At 44.5% G+C, this 16,684-nt stretch overlaps 1 protein-coding gene across 1 annotated transcript in view; it reads left to right on the top strand.

Moving 5' to 3' along the window:
* LOC121548503 (forkhead box protein N3-like) overlaps positions 1–16,684 on the top strand; it is a 92,127-nt gene that overhangs the window by 68,915 nt on the left and 6,528 nt on the right. The window contains exon 4 of the mRNA XM_041859958.2: positions 2,020–2,078. Coding sequence (XP_041715892.1) covers positions 2,020–2,078 — 59 coding nt within the window. The remainder of the gene's footprint in view (positions 1–2,019; positions 2,079–16,684) is intronic.

The following is a 16,684-nucleotide window of genomic DNA, read 5'->3' as shown; positions in this document are numbered from 1 at the left end:
GTGTACTGTGTGTGACTGTGTTTACCTGCAATTGTGTGTGTGTCTGTGTGTGTGCTATATGTGTCTGTTTGTCTGGTTGTCATGTGTGTGTGCGCTTGTTTGCGACTGTGTGTGTCCGTGTGTATGTGTGTGTCCGTGTGTATGTGTGTGCATCGGTGCACACTCGTTTGTGTGTGTGTGTGTGTGTGTGTGTGTGTGTGTTGGGAGCCTGTCATGAGAAATCACCTCTGTGGACTACATCAGTGGGGCTGAAATTCTCTGTTGTAATCATAGGGATAGATGAATGGCCAGGGCTTCCAGTAATATAATCACTGTCATCAGAATCACTGGCTTATGGGCTAAAACCCCAGCTTAAATTTCAGTTTGTCTGTGTCTCAAAATACATCCTATTCTCTTTATGCAGTGTTTTCCCCAATAACATGGAGTTTCCAGACAAATAGAAAAAGTAGCCAAAAGGTTCCAGGCTGGGGGGGTTCGGAGGGGGGTCCGGAGGGGGCATGCCCCCTTGAAAAAAAGATCTGAACAAACTCTATTTTGGTGGTCTCTGGTACATTCTAATGCCTTTAATTACATCTGAAATACACAGTTAAATTATTGAATACTTTACCTCCCAGATTGGTTAAATGCAGTTTGGTATTGAGTAGAAAGACACGACTATACAATTACTGAACATGAAATCAGAGAGACAGTATGAATTCGGTGTGTTGTTAGTTGTTTTGGATATCGTCTAAGCCTATACGATCAGTACTATTTTCTAAGTAAGATAACCTTTTTTAACATTAAACCTTGAGATTAAAGTAATATTTACTGCTAGATATGAATTGCCATAAAAATGTTTGTTCTTCCAATTATGTATTTTATTGGGTTAGGTAACCAATGTGTAATTTTGTAATTTGGGTGAACTATCCCTTTAACAGTCAATCAATCACTGTGGGTGGGATTGCCAGGGAATGTTGCAGGATGTTTGTGAGTCACACAGTTGGTAGGGTTTCAGACCTGTCAATCAATCACTGTGGGTGGGACTTTGAGGGAAGGCAGTAGATTAGTAATTTAGTCAGAAAAACTAGTCTAATCTACTCTTTCAATGTAATTTATTGTGGCAAAAACCTACATGGATTCCCTGTTGAGAAACATTATACACTGAACAAAAATATGAACGCAACATGTAAAGTGTTGGTCCCTTGTTTCATGAGCTGAAATAAAAGATCCCAGACATTTTCCATTCACACACAAACATTTTTATTTATTTAGCTCAAACAATGGTCCGGACTACAGAAGATATAATGTCGGTCGCATTAAGTGATGCTATGTTTTCTGATATTTTCTTGATTTCTGAGTTTGATAAAAACATATTGGAAGATTTGTGGTCCCTCTGAAGGCCTAGGTCCTATAGTCACGGTTCGCCACAGAGCTATGCTGTATGATTTCTGAATAGCAAAGGGATTTAGGAGATTTACTTTATTCAGTCAGTTCCACACCTTTTATAAACAAGTCAACACGCGTCAATAGCCTATACGCGTCAACTCCGTGGCTGGCTATACGAAACATGCAAAAGAAAAATAAATGAATAAAACAATAATTAATTTAAACTCATCGTTACCACTTACATTACATGTGTAAATTCACACATGAAGAAGAAGCATCATGCGCTCTCCCTCCTCCGTGAAAATACATTTTGACTGCAGCCAAACACAGCGCACAAAAATAACACAGGTACGGAGAGGAGGGGCAGACGGACAGCACAGTGTTTCCCTGGCATCGTTGGCTTTGTGACTGACAAGCACCTGTCCTATCAATAGATCACCAGAAGATGTATATCGTTCATTCTAGCGGGACAAGGCTACAGACCTTTCTGACTTGCGAATTAAAACTTTTAAAATGAAAAGAATGCTAGTTATTTCATGAGGTGGAAAAGAGAAAACACTGTATTTAGGGCACTGCCTTTGACCAGGGCCCTGGTAATATGGTGCTATTTGGTTACATGATCAAATGATTAAAGATCTCTCTCTCTCTCCTCAGTCCTCTACTTTGGCCAGGGAGTCCCTTCTTCAGAAAGAACGGAGGAGTTCTCTTACAAGGTAGGATACCATCCAGCATCGCTTTGTCTTTTTTGTGTCTGTATCCATCTCTCTCTCCTCCTGTCTCTCTATCCTCACACTCTCTCTTTCTCTCTCTACCTCTCTCTATCATCTCGGACACCAACTCCTGTGTTATCCAGAGTTCTGAATTATTCTTTAGAAGGCACATTGAGAATACCAAGTGCTGCGTCTTGACACTTGACAACATTCTAGAGGATGCTTCTGTTTGAGAGTAAAACAATCTGATCTGAAGCTCAAGAAGGCATCCTGATTTTTTTCCACCTCCACTTTATCTCTCTCTCTCTCTCTCTCTCTCTCTCTCTCTCTCTCTCTCTCTCTCTCTCTCTCTCTCTCTCTCTCTCTCTCTCTGTCTCTCTCTCTCTGTCGCTCTCTCTCAATTCAATTTCAATTTCAATTTAAGGGCTTTATTGGCATGGGAAACGTATGTTAACATTGCCAAAGCAAGTGAAGTAGATAGTAAATAAAAGTGAAATAAACAATAAATATTAACAGTAAATTACACTCAGAGTTCCAAAAGAATAAAGACATTTCAAATGTCATATTATGTATATATACAGTGTTGTAACAATGTGCAAATAGTTAAAAGTACAAATGGAAAATAAATAAACATAAATATGGGTTGTATTTACAATGGTGTTTGTTCTTCACTGGTTGCCCTTTTCTTGTGGCAACAGGTCACAAATCTTGCAGCTGTGATGGCACACTGTGGTTTTCACCCAGTAGATAAGGGAGTTTATCAAAATTGAGTTTGTTTTCAAATTCTTTGTGGATCGCTGTAATCTGAGGGAAATATGTGTCTCTATTGGTCTCTCTCTCTCTCGCTCTCTCTCTGTATCCCTCTCCTCTGTCCCTGGTGAGTTTAAATGGACACTCAATCCCAATCACAGTGCATTCTGGGAGTGCAGTGGGATAGCGGTAATCTAAATGGGGGAAATGCATACATTAGATGTCTGGTCCGTGTCCTCCATCCCCTCCACCACCGTTCCTTGGCCCTGATAATGGAGTAATGGTCAAGGAGCCCAAGTAGAGAGTGTCTGAGGGGCCTGGCCTCCCTACAGACCTGCCTGTGACTGATGGGTGTGGCGGGAGGGAGGGAGGGGTAAGGAGAGACAGAGATGGGATAAAGAAGTTGGGTGGATAGTTAACAGAGAGGGTGATAAAGGTGAAGAGAGACAGAGAGGTGAGTATAGTAGTATAGTAGTATAGTACAGTGGAGGCTCCTCAGAGGAGGAAGGGGAGGACCATCCTTTTCATAAAAATAAAAATAATGAAACATTTAAAAAGTTGTCCTTTTTAGATAAAACTATACTAAATATATTCACGTCACCAAATAATTGATTAAAACACATTGTTTTGCAATGAAGGTCTACAGTAGCCTCAACAGAACTCTGTAGGTTAGCACCATGGTGTAGCCGGAGGACAGCTAGCTCTCGTCCTCCTCTAGGTATATTGACTTCAATACAAAACCTAGGACGCTCATGGTTCTCACCCACTTCCATAGACTTACACAGTAATTATGACAACTTCCGAAGGACGTCCTCCAACCTATCAGAGCTCTTGCAGCATGAATTGACATGTTGTCCATCCAATCAAAGGATCAGAGAATGAATCTAGTACTGAATGAATCTAGTACTGTGGCGATCTGTTCACCGTCTGCCCTGGCCTGTCTCCCCCTGTCTGGTACAGGTACCCCCGCCACACTCCCCCCTCTCTCCCGAGCTTTCGCTCGCCTCCAGCACACACGCACTTAACACACACACCGCAGACTGTGGACTGATCGGAATTTTAGGTAGACTAATTAACTTGTGAAGCTTATTATGTGAGCTGACTCAAAAACGCTTTAATGAACTAGTATAGGCCTACTATTTATTTATTTATTTATTTATTTAATGTCATACTTTTATAGCCTACTGGACTCATAGAGAGCTACTCCCTCAAGTTATCTTGTTGGGGCGAGTGACTCTTTGAACTTACAATGGCTAGCCCCAAGTCGTTATATTATTTTCTTGTGCATTATGCTATTTGTCTCATGACTCCTGCGTGCTTTGTTGACTATGAACTTGCTTGTTTACCCAACCGTGGGACATACTATGTTTGTTCCCACACTCGGGACTCTGACTCTCTATTGGTTACACAGACTCTTGGCCTCCCATCCTATTCTAACCACCTCTCGCCGGCTTTGTATTCATGTTACCTGATGAAATTGCTGTACAATATTATCTTGTTGCCATCGGATGCACATTCAAATGTCATAGAAAATCAACACTGCAGAGCTCTTCCTGTCCTCTGCCGTGCTCTGATTGCATTACTGCTGATGATATCTGGAAATGTGCATGTACACCCTGGCCCATCTACTGTTGCTTGCCTCTGATATCTGTTTCACTGATTTCTGCTCTCGTAAAAGCCTGGGTTTTCTGCACGTTAACACTAGAAGCTTATTACCTAAAATGGATCAATTGAAAGTGTGGGTTCACAGCTCCAATCCAGATGTGTTGGTCATTACTGAGACGTGGTTAAGAAAGAGTGTTTTGAACACTGATGTTAACCTTTCTAGTTATAACCCTTTCCGGCAAGACAGATCTTCCAAAGGTGGTGGAGTGGCAATCAATTGTTTGGGGACAACATGGGGAGACAACCCACTGAGGTGTTCCCTTGGTACACCTTCAGTGCTTGTTCTCCACATGCCAAACAATTTGTTGCTGGTTTTAAGCATCAAACTTTCCAATGCTCTTTATTAACTGTTGCTGGGTGTTATGTCCACCATCGCACCGCCTGTACCCTAACTGCCCCAAGCTCTCTCCCTAGCCCCTTACACTGTCTGAATTTGTCCTGCTAGGTGACTTAAACTGGGACATGCTTACACCACCTGACCAAGTCGTATAGCAATGGGACTCCCTAAATCTTTTTCAGATTATTACCAATCCCACAAGGTATGACTCCAAACACCCAGAAAAGTCTACTCCCCCTTGATGTTATCCCTAAAAAATAATCCTGATAGGTACTCTCTGTTCACCATGACTGCATGGCCGGCACGACTCAACACCATCATTAAGTTTTGCAAGCGACACAACAGTGGTAGGCCTGATCACCGACAACTTGATGAGACAGCCTATAGGGAGGAGGTCAGAGATCTGGCCGTGTGGTGCCAGGACAACACCTCTCCTCAACGTGACCGGGACAAAGGAGATGATTGTGGACTACAGGAAAAAAAGAGGACTGAGCACGCCCCATTCTCATCGGCGGCTAGTGGAACAGGTTGAGAGCTTCAAGTTCCTTGGTGTCCACATCACCAACGAACTATCATGGTCCAAACACACCAAGACAGTCGTGAAGAGGGCACGACAAAGCCTATTCCCCCTCAGGAGACTAAAAAGATTTGGCATGGGTCCTCAGATCCTCAAAGAATTCTACAGCTGCACCATCGAGAGCATCCTGACTGGTTGCATCACCGCCTGGTATGGCAACTGCTTGGCCTCTGACCGCAAGGCACTACAGAGGGTAGTGCGTACGGCCCAGTACCTCACAGGGGCAAAGCTCCCTGCCATCCAGGACCTCTATACCCAGCGGTTGTCAGAGGAAGGCCCTCAAATTGTCAAGACTCCAGTCACCCTAGTCATAGACTGTTCTCTCTCTCCGCCCGCGTACCGGAGTGCCAAGTCTAGGTCAAAAGACTTCTCAACAGCTTCTACCCCCAAGCCATAAGACTCCTGAACAGCTAATCATGGCTACCCGGACTATTTTCTTCCCCCACCCCCTTTTTACGCTGCTGCTACTCTGTTAAGTATTTATGCTAGTCACTTTAACTCTACCCACATGTACTATTACCTCAACTACCTCAACTAGCGTGCCCCCTGCACATTACTATCTGCAAGTACCCCCCTGTATATATAGCCTCCCTACTGTCACTTTATTCTATTGTATATATAGCCTCCCTACTGTCACTTTTTTTTTTACTTCTGCTCTTTTTTTCTCAACACTTTTTGTTGTTGTTTTATTCTTACTTTTTTGTTTAAAATAAATGCACTGTTGGTTAAGGGCTGTAAGTAAGCATTTCACTGTAATGTCTGCACCTGTTGTATTCGGCGCATGTGACCAATAAAATTTGATTTGATTTGATTTGATTTGATCAGTCTGTTGTTTTCTGTAATGACCTTAGTGATCACTGTTTTACAGCCTGTGTTCGTAATGGCTGCTCAATGAAACGACCTGTCCTGATTTGTCATAGACGCTTGCTAAAAAACTTTCATGAGCAAGCCTTCCTTCATGACCTGGCCTCTGTAAATTGGTATAGAATCAGCTTGACTCCCTCTGTTGAAGACGCTTGGACCTTATTTTTTTATATTTTTAGTGGTATTGTTAACAAACATGCCCCCATAAAGAAAATGAGAATTAAAAACAGGTTCAGCCCCTGGTTCGATCATGATCTGGTAGTTACTCCACCTCAAGAACACCATTTGGCGAAAGACTCAGACTGCGCATACTCTGTCACATTTAAACTGAATATGAACCCAAATGCAGACTAACTACACCAGCCAGAAGGTTTACAGGTTTATTTCAAGTTAAAATTGTCCAGGTTTCCAAAAAATAGGGGAAGAGCAAGTCCCAGGTCTACAGGAGGTAACAGATCCAGGGTTCTGAGCAGGAGTGGTACCGTAACGTCCTGTGTCCGTGGTGAGTCCAAATGTGAGGTCCAGTAATGGAAAGCAGGATGGTGGTGGCAGGAGTGAAGCAGAGGCAGGAGTCAGGTTCCAATAATATGGTCGTCTTGACTATGATCTGACGATGAGTGGCAAGTTTGACCGGGTCTTTGAGGCTGAGGTGATTATGGTGAATGAGCTGCAGCTGGAACCCTGACTCCGCTCACCAGACTTCACTCCTGCAATTAAGAACAGACAGAGGGGGAGGGGGAGAGCAGAGAGAGCTACCTAGCAGCAGTAGGCCTAACAGTACCCCCTCTACGGACGCCACCCGCGGCCGGCAGGGTTTATCAGGATTAACCGATGAAAATCCACGGACCAGAGCAGGATCCACAATGAAGCTCCTGGGAACCCAGGAACGTTCCTCAGGACCATAACCCTCCCAATCCACCAGGTACTGAAACCACGACCCGGCGGCGAACATCCAGAAGTCGCGGACAGTGAGACAGGACCCCCCACCTACGACCCTGGGCGGAGGAGGGGCCGAGAGGCGGGCACAGAGGGCTAACAGACACAGGCTTAATCTGGGACACATGAAAGTGGAATGAACCCGTGAGAGGCAGGAAGCTGTAGTTTAACCGCGCAAGGGGTTAACAATAGACGTATTTTAACCGGTCCTATAAAGCGCGGCGCCATCTTCTTAGATTCCACTTTTAATGGAAGATCACGTGACTTAAGCCATACCTCTTGACCAGGAGAGTAACGGGAGCCTGGGACCGTGACCGGTTGGCTTGCCTCTGCATGTACTGATTAAGCTCGGTACAGAGCTACCCTGGCCTTCCTCCAGACCTTGAAGCAGCGGCGCATGGGACTGCACCGAAGGTACCGCCAGTTCCCTCTCTTGAGAAGGGAACAGGGAGGTTGATAACCAGAGCACACAGAAAGGGAGACAAACCAGAGGAAGCATTAGTCAAGGTGTTATGAGCATATTCCACCCAGGGGAGCATGGAGCTCCATGACCCAGGGTTAGACCCCTGTGACACAGCGGAGCGGTCTCCATCTCCTGGTTCACTCTCTCGGCTTGCCCCGTTGGTCTGGGGTGATATCCAGAGGACAGGCTGGATGTGATGCCCAAAGCTTTACAAAAAAGCTTTCCATACCTGAGAGACAAACTGGGGACCCCTGTCAGAGACAATATCAGTGGGTAGACCATGAGAGCGGAACACATGTTCAACCAAAATAACAGCAGTTTCTCTGCAGTGGGCAGTTTAGGTAGGGGCCAAAAAAATGAGCAAACTTAGAAAAAGCGATCAATTACAGTAAGAATGACAGTCTTTCCAGACGAGGGGGAGTCCAGTGACAAAATCCAATGCAATGTGGGACCAGGGACGGCTGGGTATTGGCAGAGGTCGTAGATGACCAGCGCTGGCCTGGGTGGAGTTCTTACTTCGTGCACATACCGTACAAGCGGCAATGAAGGCTCGAGTGTCCGCCTCCATCCTGGGCCACCAGAACTTCCGTCGCAAAAAGTCAAGGTGTCCGTGGTGAGTCCAAATGTGAGGTCAGTAGTGGAGGCAGGATGGTGGTGGCAGGAGGAAGCGGAGCAGGAGTCAGGTTCCAACAATATGGTCGTCTTGACTATGATCTGACGTGAGTGGCAAGTTTGACCGGGTCTTTGAGGCTGAGGTGATTATAGTGAATGAGCTGCAGCTGGAACCCTGACTCCCGCACACCAGACTTCACTCCTGCAATTAAGAACAGACAGAGGGAGGGGAGAGCAGAGAGAGAGCTACCCTGGCGGATAGGCTCTAACATACTCAGGCTGACTGGCTATCGTTCAGGCAAATGAGAAATAAGTGCACTCAGGCTATCCAGAAGGCTAAAGTTAGTTACTTTAAGGAACAGTTCTCTCTCTGTGGGTCTAACCCCAAGAAGTTCTGGAAAATGGTTAAAGACCTGGAGAATAAACCCTCCTCCTCACAGCTGCCAACGTCCCTTAATGTTGATTATGTGGTTCTTACTGATAAGGAGCACATGGCTGAGCTCTTTAATCACCACTTCATTAAGTCAGGATTCCTATTTGACTCAGCCATGCCTCATTGACGTTCAACATTTCCTAACCTCCAACCCCTTCTAATGTGACTAGCCCCGATGCTCCTCCCTCTTTTTCCCCTGCCCCGCTACAAAGTTTCTCCTTGCAGGCGGTCACGGAGTCTGAGGTGCTAAAGGAGCTCCTTAAACTTGACCCCAAAAAACCATCTGGGCAGATGGTTTAGATCCTTTCTTCTTCTGTAAGGTTGCAGCCCCTATCATCGCCAAGCCTATCTCTGAACTTTTTAACCTGTCTCTCCTCTCTGGGGAGGTTCCCATTGCTTGGAAGGCAGCCACGGTGCATCCTTTATTTAAAGGGGGAGATCAAGCTGATCCTGTTATAAGTTATAAGCCAATTTCTATTTTGCCCTGTTTATCAAAAGTGTTGGAAAAACTTGTGAATAATCAACTGACTGGCTTTCTTGATGCCTATAGTGTTCTCTCTGCTATGCAATCTGGTTTCCGTTCAGGTTATGGATGTGTCACTGCAACCTTAAAGGTCCTAAATGATGTCACAATTGCCCTTGATTCTAAGCAATGTGGTGCTGCTATTTTTTTTGACTTGGCCAAAGCTTTTGATATGGTAGACCATTCCATTCTTGTGGGCCGGCTAAGGAGTATTGGTGTCTCTGAGTGGTCTTTGGCCTGGTTTGCTAACTACCTCTCTCAAAGAATCCAGTGTATAAAGTCAGAACATCTGCTATCTCAGCCACTGGCTGTCACCAAGGGAGTACCCCAAGGCTCGATCCTAGGTCCCATGCTCTTCTCAAATTACATCAACATAGCTCAGGCAGTAGGAAGCGCTCTCATCCATTTATATGCAGATGATACAGTCTTATACTGAGCTGGCCCCTCCCCGGATTTTGTGTTAAACACCCTACAACAAAGCTTTCGTAGTGTCCAACAAGCTTTCTCTGCCCTTAACCTTGTTCTGAACACCTCCAAAACAAAGGTCATGTGGTTTGGTAAGAATAATGCCCCTCTCCCCACCGGTGTGATTACTACCTCTGAGGGTTTAGAGCTTGAGGTAGTCACCTCATACAAGTACTTGGGAGTATGGCTAGACGGTACACTGTTCTTCTCACAGCACATATTAAAGCTGCAGGCTAAGGTTACATCTAGACTTGGTTTCCTCTATTGTAATCACTCCTCTTTCACCCCAGCTGCCAAACTAACCCTAATTCAGATGACCATCCTACCCATGCTAGATTATGGAGATGTAATTTATAGATCGGCAGGTAAGGGTGCTCTCGAGCGGCTAGATGTTCTTTACCATTCGGCCATCAGATTTTCCACAAATGCTCCTTATAGGACACATCACTGCACTTTATACTCCTCTGTAAACTGGTATTCTCTGTATACTCGTCGCAAGACCCACTGTTTGATGCTTATTTACAAAACCCTCTTAGGTCTCACTCCCCCTATCTGAGATACCTACTGCAGCGCTCATCCTCCACCCATTCTGCCAGTCACAGTCTGTTAAAGGTCCCCAAAGCACACACATCCCTGGGTCACTCCTCTTTTCAGTTAGCTGCAGCTAGCTACTGGAATGAGCTGCAAAAAACACTCAAACTGGACAGTTTTATCTCCATCTCTTCATTCAAAGACTCAATCATGGACACTCTTACTGACAGTTGTGGCTGCTTTGCGTGATGTATTGTTGTCTCTACCTTCTTGCCTTTGTGCTGTTGTCTGTGCCCAATAATGTTTTTGCCATGTTTTGTTCTGATACCATGTTGTGCTGCTGCCATGTTGTGTTGCTACCATGTTGTTGTCATATGGTGTTGCTACCATGCTGTGTTGTCATGTGTTGTTGCCATGCTATGTTGTTCTCTTAGGTCTCTCTTTATGTATTGTTGTGGTGTCTCTCTTGTTGTGATGTGTGTTTTTAGTCCTATATCTTTGTTTTTAATCAAATCAAAAAAAAAATGCCATGTGCGCCGAATACAGCATGTGTAGACAATTTCAAATTTCCACGTCCCCGCAGGAGGCCTTTTGCCTTTCGGTAGGCCGTCATTGTAAATAAGAATTTGTTCTTAACTGACTTGCCTACTTAAATATAGGTTAAATTAAATACAAAAATACAAAAGAATACAAAAGGCATAAGCTACAGCTAGGTAGCACTGCAGTGCAAAACATGTGGAAATGTATGCACTCCCTAACTGTAAGTCGCTCTGGATAAGAGTGTCTGCTAAATGACTAAAATGTAAATGTAAATGTGGTGAGTAGTTGACTCAAAGAGAGAGAAAGACAATAGTTGAACAGTTTTGAACAAATTCATTTCTTTTTCACTTTCACTTACTTAGCTAGCAAATGCAGCTAGCTAGTTTAGCCTACTCAAACACCCAGCTCAAACAGAGCTGCTATGTTAGCTAGCTGGCTACGACAATACAAAACAACACTGGAACTCTTCCAAGTCAAGGTAAGCTTTTGGTTTGACTAATTTATTTATTGCCAATGGGGCCCGTCGGTGTAAATGCTGAACTGCTTACTGTACTGACTGTACACTGTACTGCATGATTGTAGTGGGTTTACTACTGCGTTAGTTGTATTAGCTATGTTGACTATGACATTACTTTAGCTAATATGGTGACAACGATGTAGGCTGTGTATAGCGGTTATGATATGAAGGTTTGGCTTGGAAAGGTTTTTTCGCCTGGTCACAGACAGCTGATGTGTTGTACACTGAAGTCCACAAGCGAAGGCAAAAGGTGAGAGGAGTATAGCGTGTAGAAGCGAGAAGGAATACAACGTGGCTGCTATGAAAGTGAACTGTGTTTACGTGTGATCGGGGTGTATTCATTCCACCGATTCTGTTGAAAAACGTTTCTTAAGCTCTTAAGGATCAGACCCTTTTTTTCCATTTTCACCTAAAATGACATACCCAAATCTAACTGCCTGTAGCTCAGGACCTGAAGCAAGGATATGCATATTCTTGATACCATTTGAAAGGAAACACTTTGAAGTTTGTGGAAATTTGAAATTAATGTAGGAGAATATAACACATTAGATCTGGGTAAAGATAATACAAACCCCAAAAAATGTATTTTTTAAAATTGATTTATTTCATCTTTGAAATGCAAGACAAAGGCCACAATATAATATTGCAGTTTAGGCAGTGTGTGTGCAAAGTTTCATATTGATCCAGTGAAGCATTGCAATACTGGACTATTTTGTATCAAGTCTGCCCAAATGTGCCGAATTGGTCAATTGATACATTTTCAAGTACAAAACTATAGAGAACATACAAAACTGATATGGTAATACAAAATGTAAGTTTACACACTCCCAGGAATGTCATACAGGATGGATCATTAGCTTATACACCAACTTTCACACATCTAGATGGCCAGGCGGGGTGGGTGTGGAGCCAGAGACTGCAAGGGTTCAAACTGTAGAACCCAGTTCCTATATTTTAATATAAAAATTGATTTTATCAAACAAAACTATGCTATATGTTTTCTCTGGGACCCTCAGGGTGACAAATCAGAGCAATATTACTGAATGTAAGTACATTATTTACCTTCAGAGGTGAACATATCAAACCAGTTGCCGTGACACGTTTTTTGTTGTTGTGCACTCTCCTCAAACAATAGCACGGTATTTTTTCACTGTAATAGCTACTGTAAATTGGACAGTGCAGTTAGATTAACATGAATTTAAGCTTTCTGCCCATATAAGACATGTCTATGTCCTGGAAAGTTTGCTGTTACTTAAAACAGTCAAGCTAATCACATTAGCGCACGTTAGCTCAACCGTCCCGTATACGGGACACCGATCCCGTAGAGGTTAAACGGAAGCAAGTATTTTGTCCAATAGAATCTCTCGTTTGCAACTGTTGGACTAACGATTACACCCTAGATCAACTAGATGCGGTATTGAATGTGTTACTAAGTCAAATTTTTCTCTTGACCTTTGTGCACCTACGTTGTAAACTTTCATTCATAGGCTAGGTTGTAGCAACCTCATGATTGGTATAGGGCAAATTTGAGTATCATGTAGTAGCCTAAACCTGTCGATGTTACATTGAGCTAGGTGAATGGAATATGAATGACAGTCATCCACTATGCAAAAATATAAATAAGGCCATGCTCATGAAAATAATAATCACCCTCCCTCATCTTAAACGGCACGACTGCTACTGGTATAGTAGTGGACAGAGGACAGACACTAATTAATTTAATTTAATTCCATTCAAGAAGCTTTATCGGCATACACTATCGGCTGACTATCCTAGTCCCACAGCTCACTATCCCAGTCCCACAGCTCACTATCCCAGTCCCACAGCTCACTATCCCAGTTCCACAGCTCACTATCCCAGTCCCACAGCTCACTATCCCAGTTCCACAGCTCACTATCCCAGTCCCACAGCTCACTATCCCAGTTCCACAGCTGACTATCCCAGTTCCACAGCTGACTATCCCAGTTCCACAGCTCACTATCCCAGTCCCATAGCTCACTATCCCAGTTCCACAGCTCACTATCCCAGTTCCACAGCTCACTATCCCAGTTCCACAGCTCACTATCCCAGTTCCACAGCTGACTATCCCAGTCCCACAGCTCACTATCCCAGTTCCACAGCTGACTATCCCAGTTCCACAGCTCACTATCCCAGTCCCACAGCTGACTATCCCAGTTCCACAGCTGACTATCCCAGTTCCACAGCTCACTATCCCAGTCCCACAGCTCACTATCCCAGTCCCACAGCTCACTATCCCAGTTCCACAGCTGACTATCCCAGTTCCACAGCTCACTATCCCAGTTCCACAGCTGACTATCCCAGTCCCACAGCTCACTATCCCAGTTCCACAGCTCACTATCCCAGTTCCCACAGCTCACTATCCCAGTTCCACAGCTGACTATCCCAGTCCCACAGCTCACTATCCCAGTCCCACAGCTCACTATCCCAGTTCCACAGCTGACTATCCCAGTTCCACAGCTCACTATCCCAGTCCCACAGCTCACTATCCCAGTCCCACAGCTGACTATCCCAGTTCCACAGCTCACTATCCCAGTCCCACAGCTCACTATCCCAGTCCCACAGCTGACTATCCCAGTCCCACAGCTCACTATCCCAGTTCCACAGCTCACTATCCCAGTCCCACAGCTCACTATCCCAGTCCCACAGCTCACAGCCTTGGCCTTCTGGATCTGTCTATGCTGTAATAATGTAAAGTCTCTGCATCTCTCCCATGCTAACCTTACTCTTCAAGCTCATAAAGTGTAGGTGATGAGTGACTGCTTCATGTTCCATTTCAAAATTATACAAGACCTGTGTAAGTTGAGTAACAACCAATTGTAAACCATATATGTAAAAGAAAATAAAGTTGCACTTTCCATAACACACACACTAAGACACCTTCTTCTTCCCTAGTCCTCTTCAGCTGCAGCCTATATAGAAGGTGGAGTTCTGTATTTTCCTGGCAGCAGAAGTGTTTTAACTGAGAGAGAGGCCACTTTGAAACAGTGGCTTTCTCAAGGTCTGCTGGGAATGAATTTTAACCCTGAGATCTGGACACTGCGTCTGATCCCTCTGGTTGCAGGCTCACACAAGCCGACACACACACACACACACATGCACACACACACACACAGCAGGGCCATGTGGAACGAATTTAAGAGTCTGAACATAAAGCACATGAAGGAACCCTCCTAGTCATCTCTCTCTGGCTGTAGCTGACCTGAAAAGCAGCGTAGATCACACACACACACACACACTCTCTCTCCTTTTTAGTTTTCTTGCATGCCCTATTCTCTGTCCTTGTACTCTGTCCAGAACTAGTTTTCAGTGCTGTGAAAGCGGGGTATGTTCTCTCTCTTCTTGATAATGACAGGGCGTAAAGATGCTGTGTGTTTTCTCCCATCTTAGTTTACAGCATGCTTCTCAGCATCATGTGTCTTAGGGTTTATACATACTGAGACCAACCAGCTCTCACAGTCGTATGTCAGAACTAGACGTTCATTCATGTTTTTCCAAACATCACATTTTGAAGTGTTTACCCGCCTAAGGTCAATGTTAGCGTAATCGAATTAGCATAATACAAAAATCCTCATAACAATCTGTCAGTTTAAGATAGAGATATCCGTTTTTTTTGCATTGGATGCATCTTAACCACATCCGCCTATGTCGCACTTCTGCATCTGTGGTGAAAGGTGACAGAGCTAGAGCGATGTTTGTCAGACCATGAGACATCTCGAAAATCGATCTACGACCCCCACAAGCGTCTTGGGACTAGTCTGAAGTCGGTACAGCCGATCTGCCAACTTCTGTCTTTAGCGTCCTAACAGTCTCTGTGGAAAGGTGAGACTCTTGCGAACGCGTACATGTCGGTTGTTCTGCTCTAGGACGCCCACAGGCCTCACAAGACTCGTCTGAAGGTCCCCCGGTATCAGTTGAAAAAATGAATAGATGTGTGTGTATATATAGGGACTGTTTAGTGCCAACAATAAGGGGTTAAATTCATGTAAAAAAATAAAAGAACTAATGTTTCCTGATCTTTCTTATATCTCTCACATATAGAACAGACACTTCAGAACAAACTTCCTTTAGATTTTTTGGGGGGAACTATCTGTTGTTCTATGTAGTGAATCTGTTATTCAATACTTTTGTATGGGCTAATAGTCCTGTCCTGCTAAGCATTAAAAATGTAAACAAGTACGTTTGGGTGTCAGGGAAAATGTATGGAGTAAAAAGTACATTATTTTCTTTAGGAATGTAGTGAAGTAAAAATTGTCAAAAATATAAATAGTAAAGTAAAGTACAGATACCCAAAAAACTACTTCAGTAGTACTTTACACCACTGGTCTATACTTGTGGATCCATGCAGGGTCAGGGTTAGGGTTAGGCCATGCAGAGCAGTGCCAGGGTTAGGGTTAGGGTTAGACCAGGCAGAGCAGGGCCAGGGTTAGGGTTAGACCAGGCAGAGCAAGGCCAGGGTTAGGGTTAGACCAGGCAGAGCAGAGCAGTGCCAGGGTTAGGGTTAGGGTTAGACCAGGCAGAGCAAGACCAGGGTTAGGGTTAGACCAGGAAGAGCAAGGCCAGGGTTAGGGTTAGACCAGGCAGAGCAGAGCAGTGCCAGGGTTAGGGTTAGACCAGGCAGAGCAGAGCAGTGCCAGGGTTAGGGTTAGACCAGGCAGAGCAGGACCAGGGTTAGGGTTAGGGTTAGACCAGGCAGAGCAGGGCCAGGGTTAGGGTTAGACCAGGCCAAGGTTAGGGTTAGGCCAGGCCAGGGTTAGTCCAGGCCAGGTTAGGGCATACTGTGTGTATCTAGTGTAAACAGGATCTGTATGGCTGCCTCCCAAATGGAACCCTATTCCCTATATGGTGCACTGCTCAAAAGTAGTGCACTATAAAGGGAATAGGGTGCCATTAGGGAGTCACCCTATGTGTTGAACAGAGATAGTTATTTCCTGCCTCTCCTCCGCTGGAGCGTGATCTACCACTGTCTGGCATGTGGACTGGGTGCGGTCGCCACGGCAACGGAAAGCCTTGCCTGCCGCCGGAGCGAGAGAGAGAGAGAGAGCAGGAAAGGGGGAGGGAAGGAGAGAGGGGGATGTTAACCCAGAGAGACCTAGCACACACATTGACACACACCCGCACAGATAGACGTACATACACACTAGCACGCACACATACATACAGTGGGGAAAAAAAGTATTTAGTCAGCCACCAATTGTGCAAGTTCTCCCACTTAAAAAGATGAGAGAGGCCTGTAATTTTCATCAGAGGTACACGTCAACTATGACAGACAAAAGGAGAATTTTTTTCTCCAGAAAATCACATTGTAGGATTTCTAATTAATTAATTTGCAAATTATGGTGGAAAATATGTATTTGGTCAATAACAAAAGTTTCTCA

The sequence above is a fragment of the Coregonus clupeaformis genome, chromosome 33 (assembly GCF_020615455.1).
Source record: "Coregonus clupeaformis isolate EN_2021a chromosome 33, ASM2061545v1, whole genome shotgun sequence".
Taxonomy (NCBI): Eukaryota; Metazoa; Chordata; class Actinopteri; order Salmoniformes; family Salmonidae; genus Coregonus; species Coregonus clupeaformis.
This window is presented reverse-complemented; position numbering and strand designations above follow the sequence as displayed.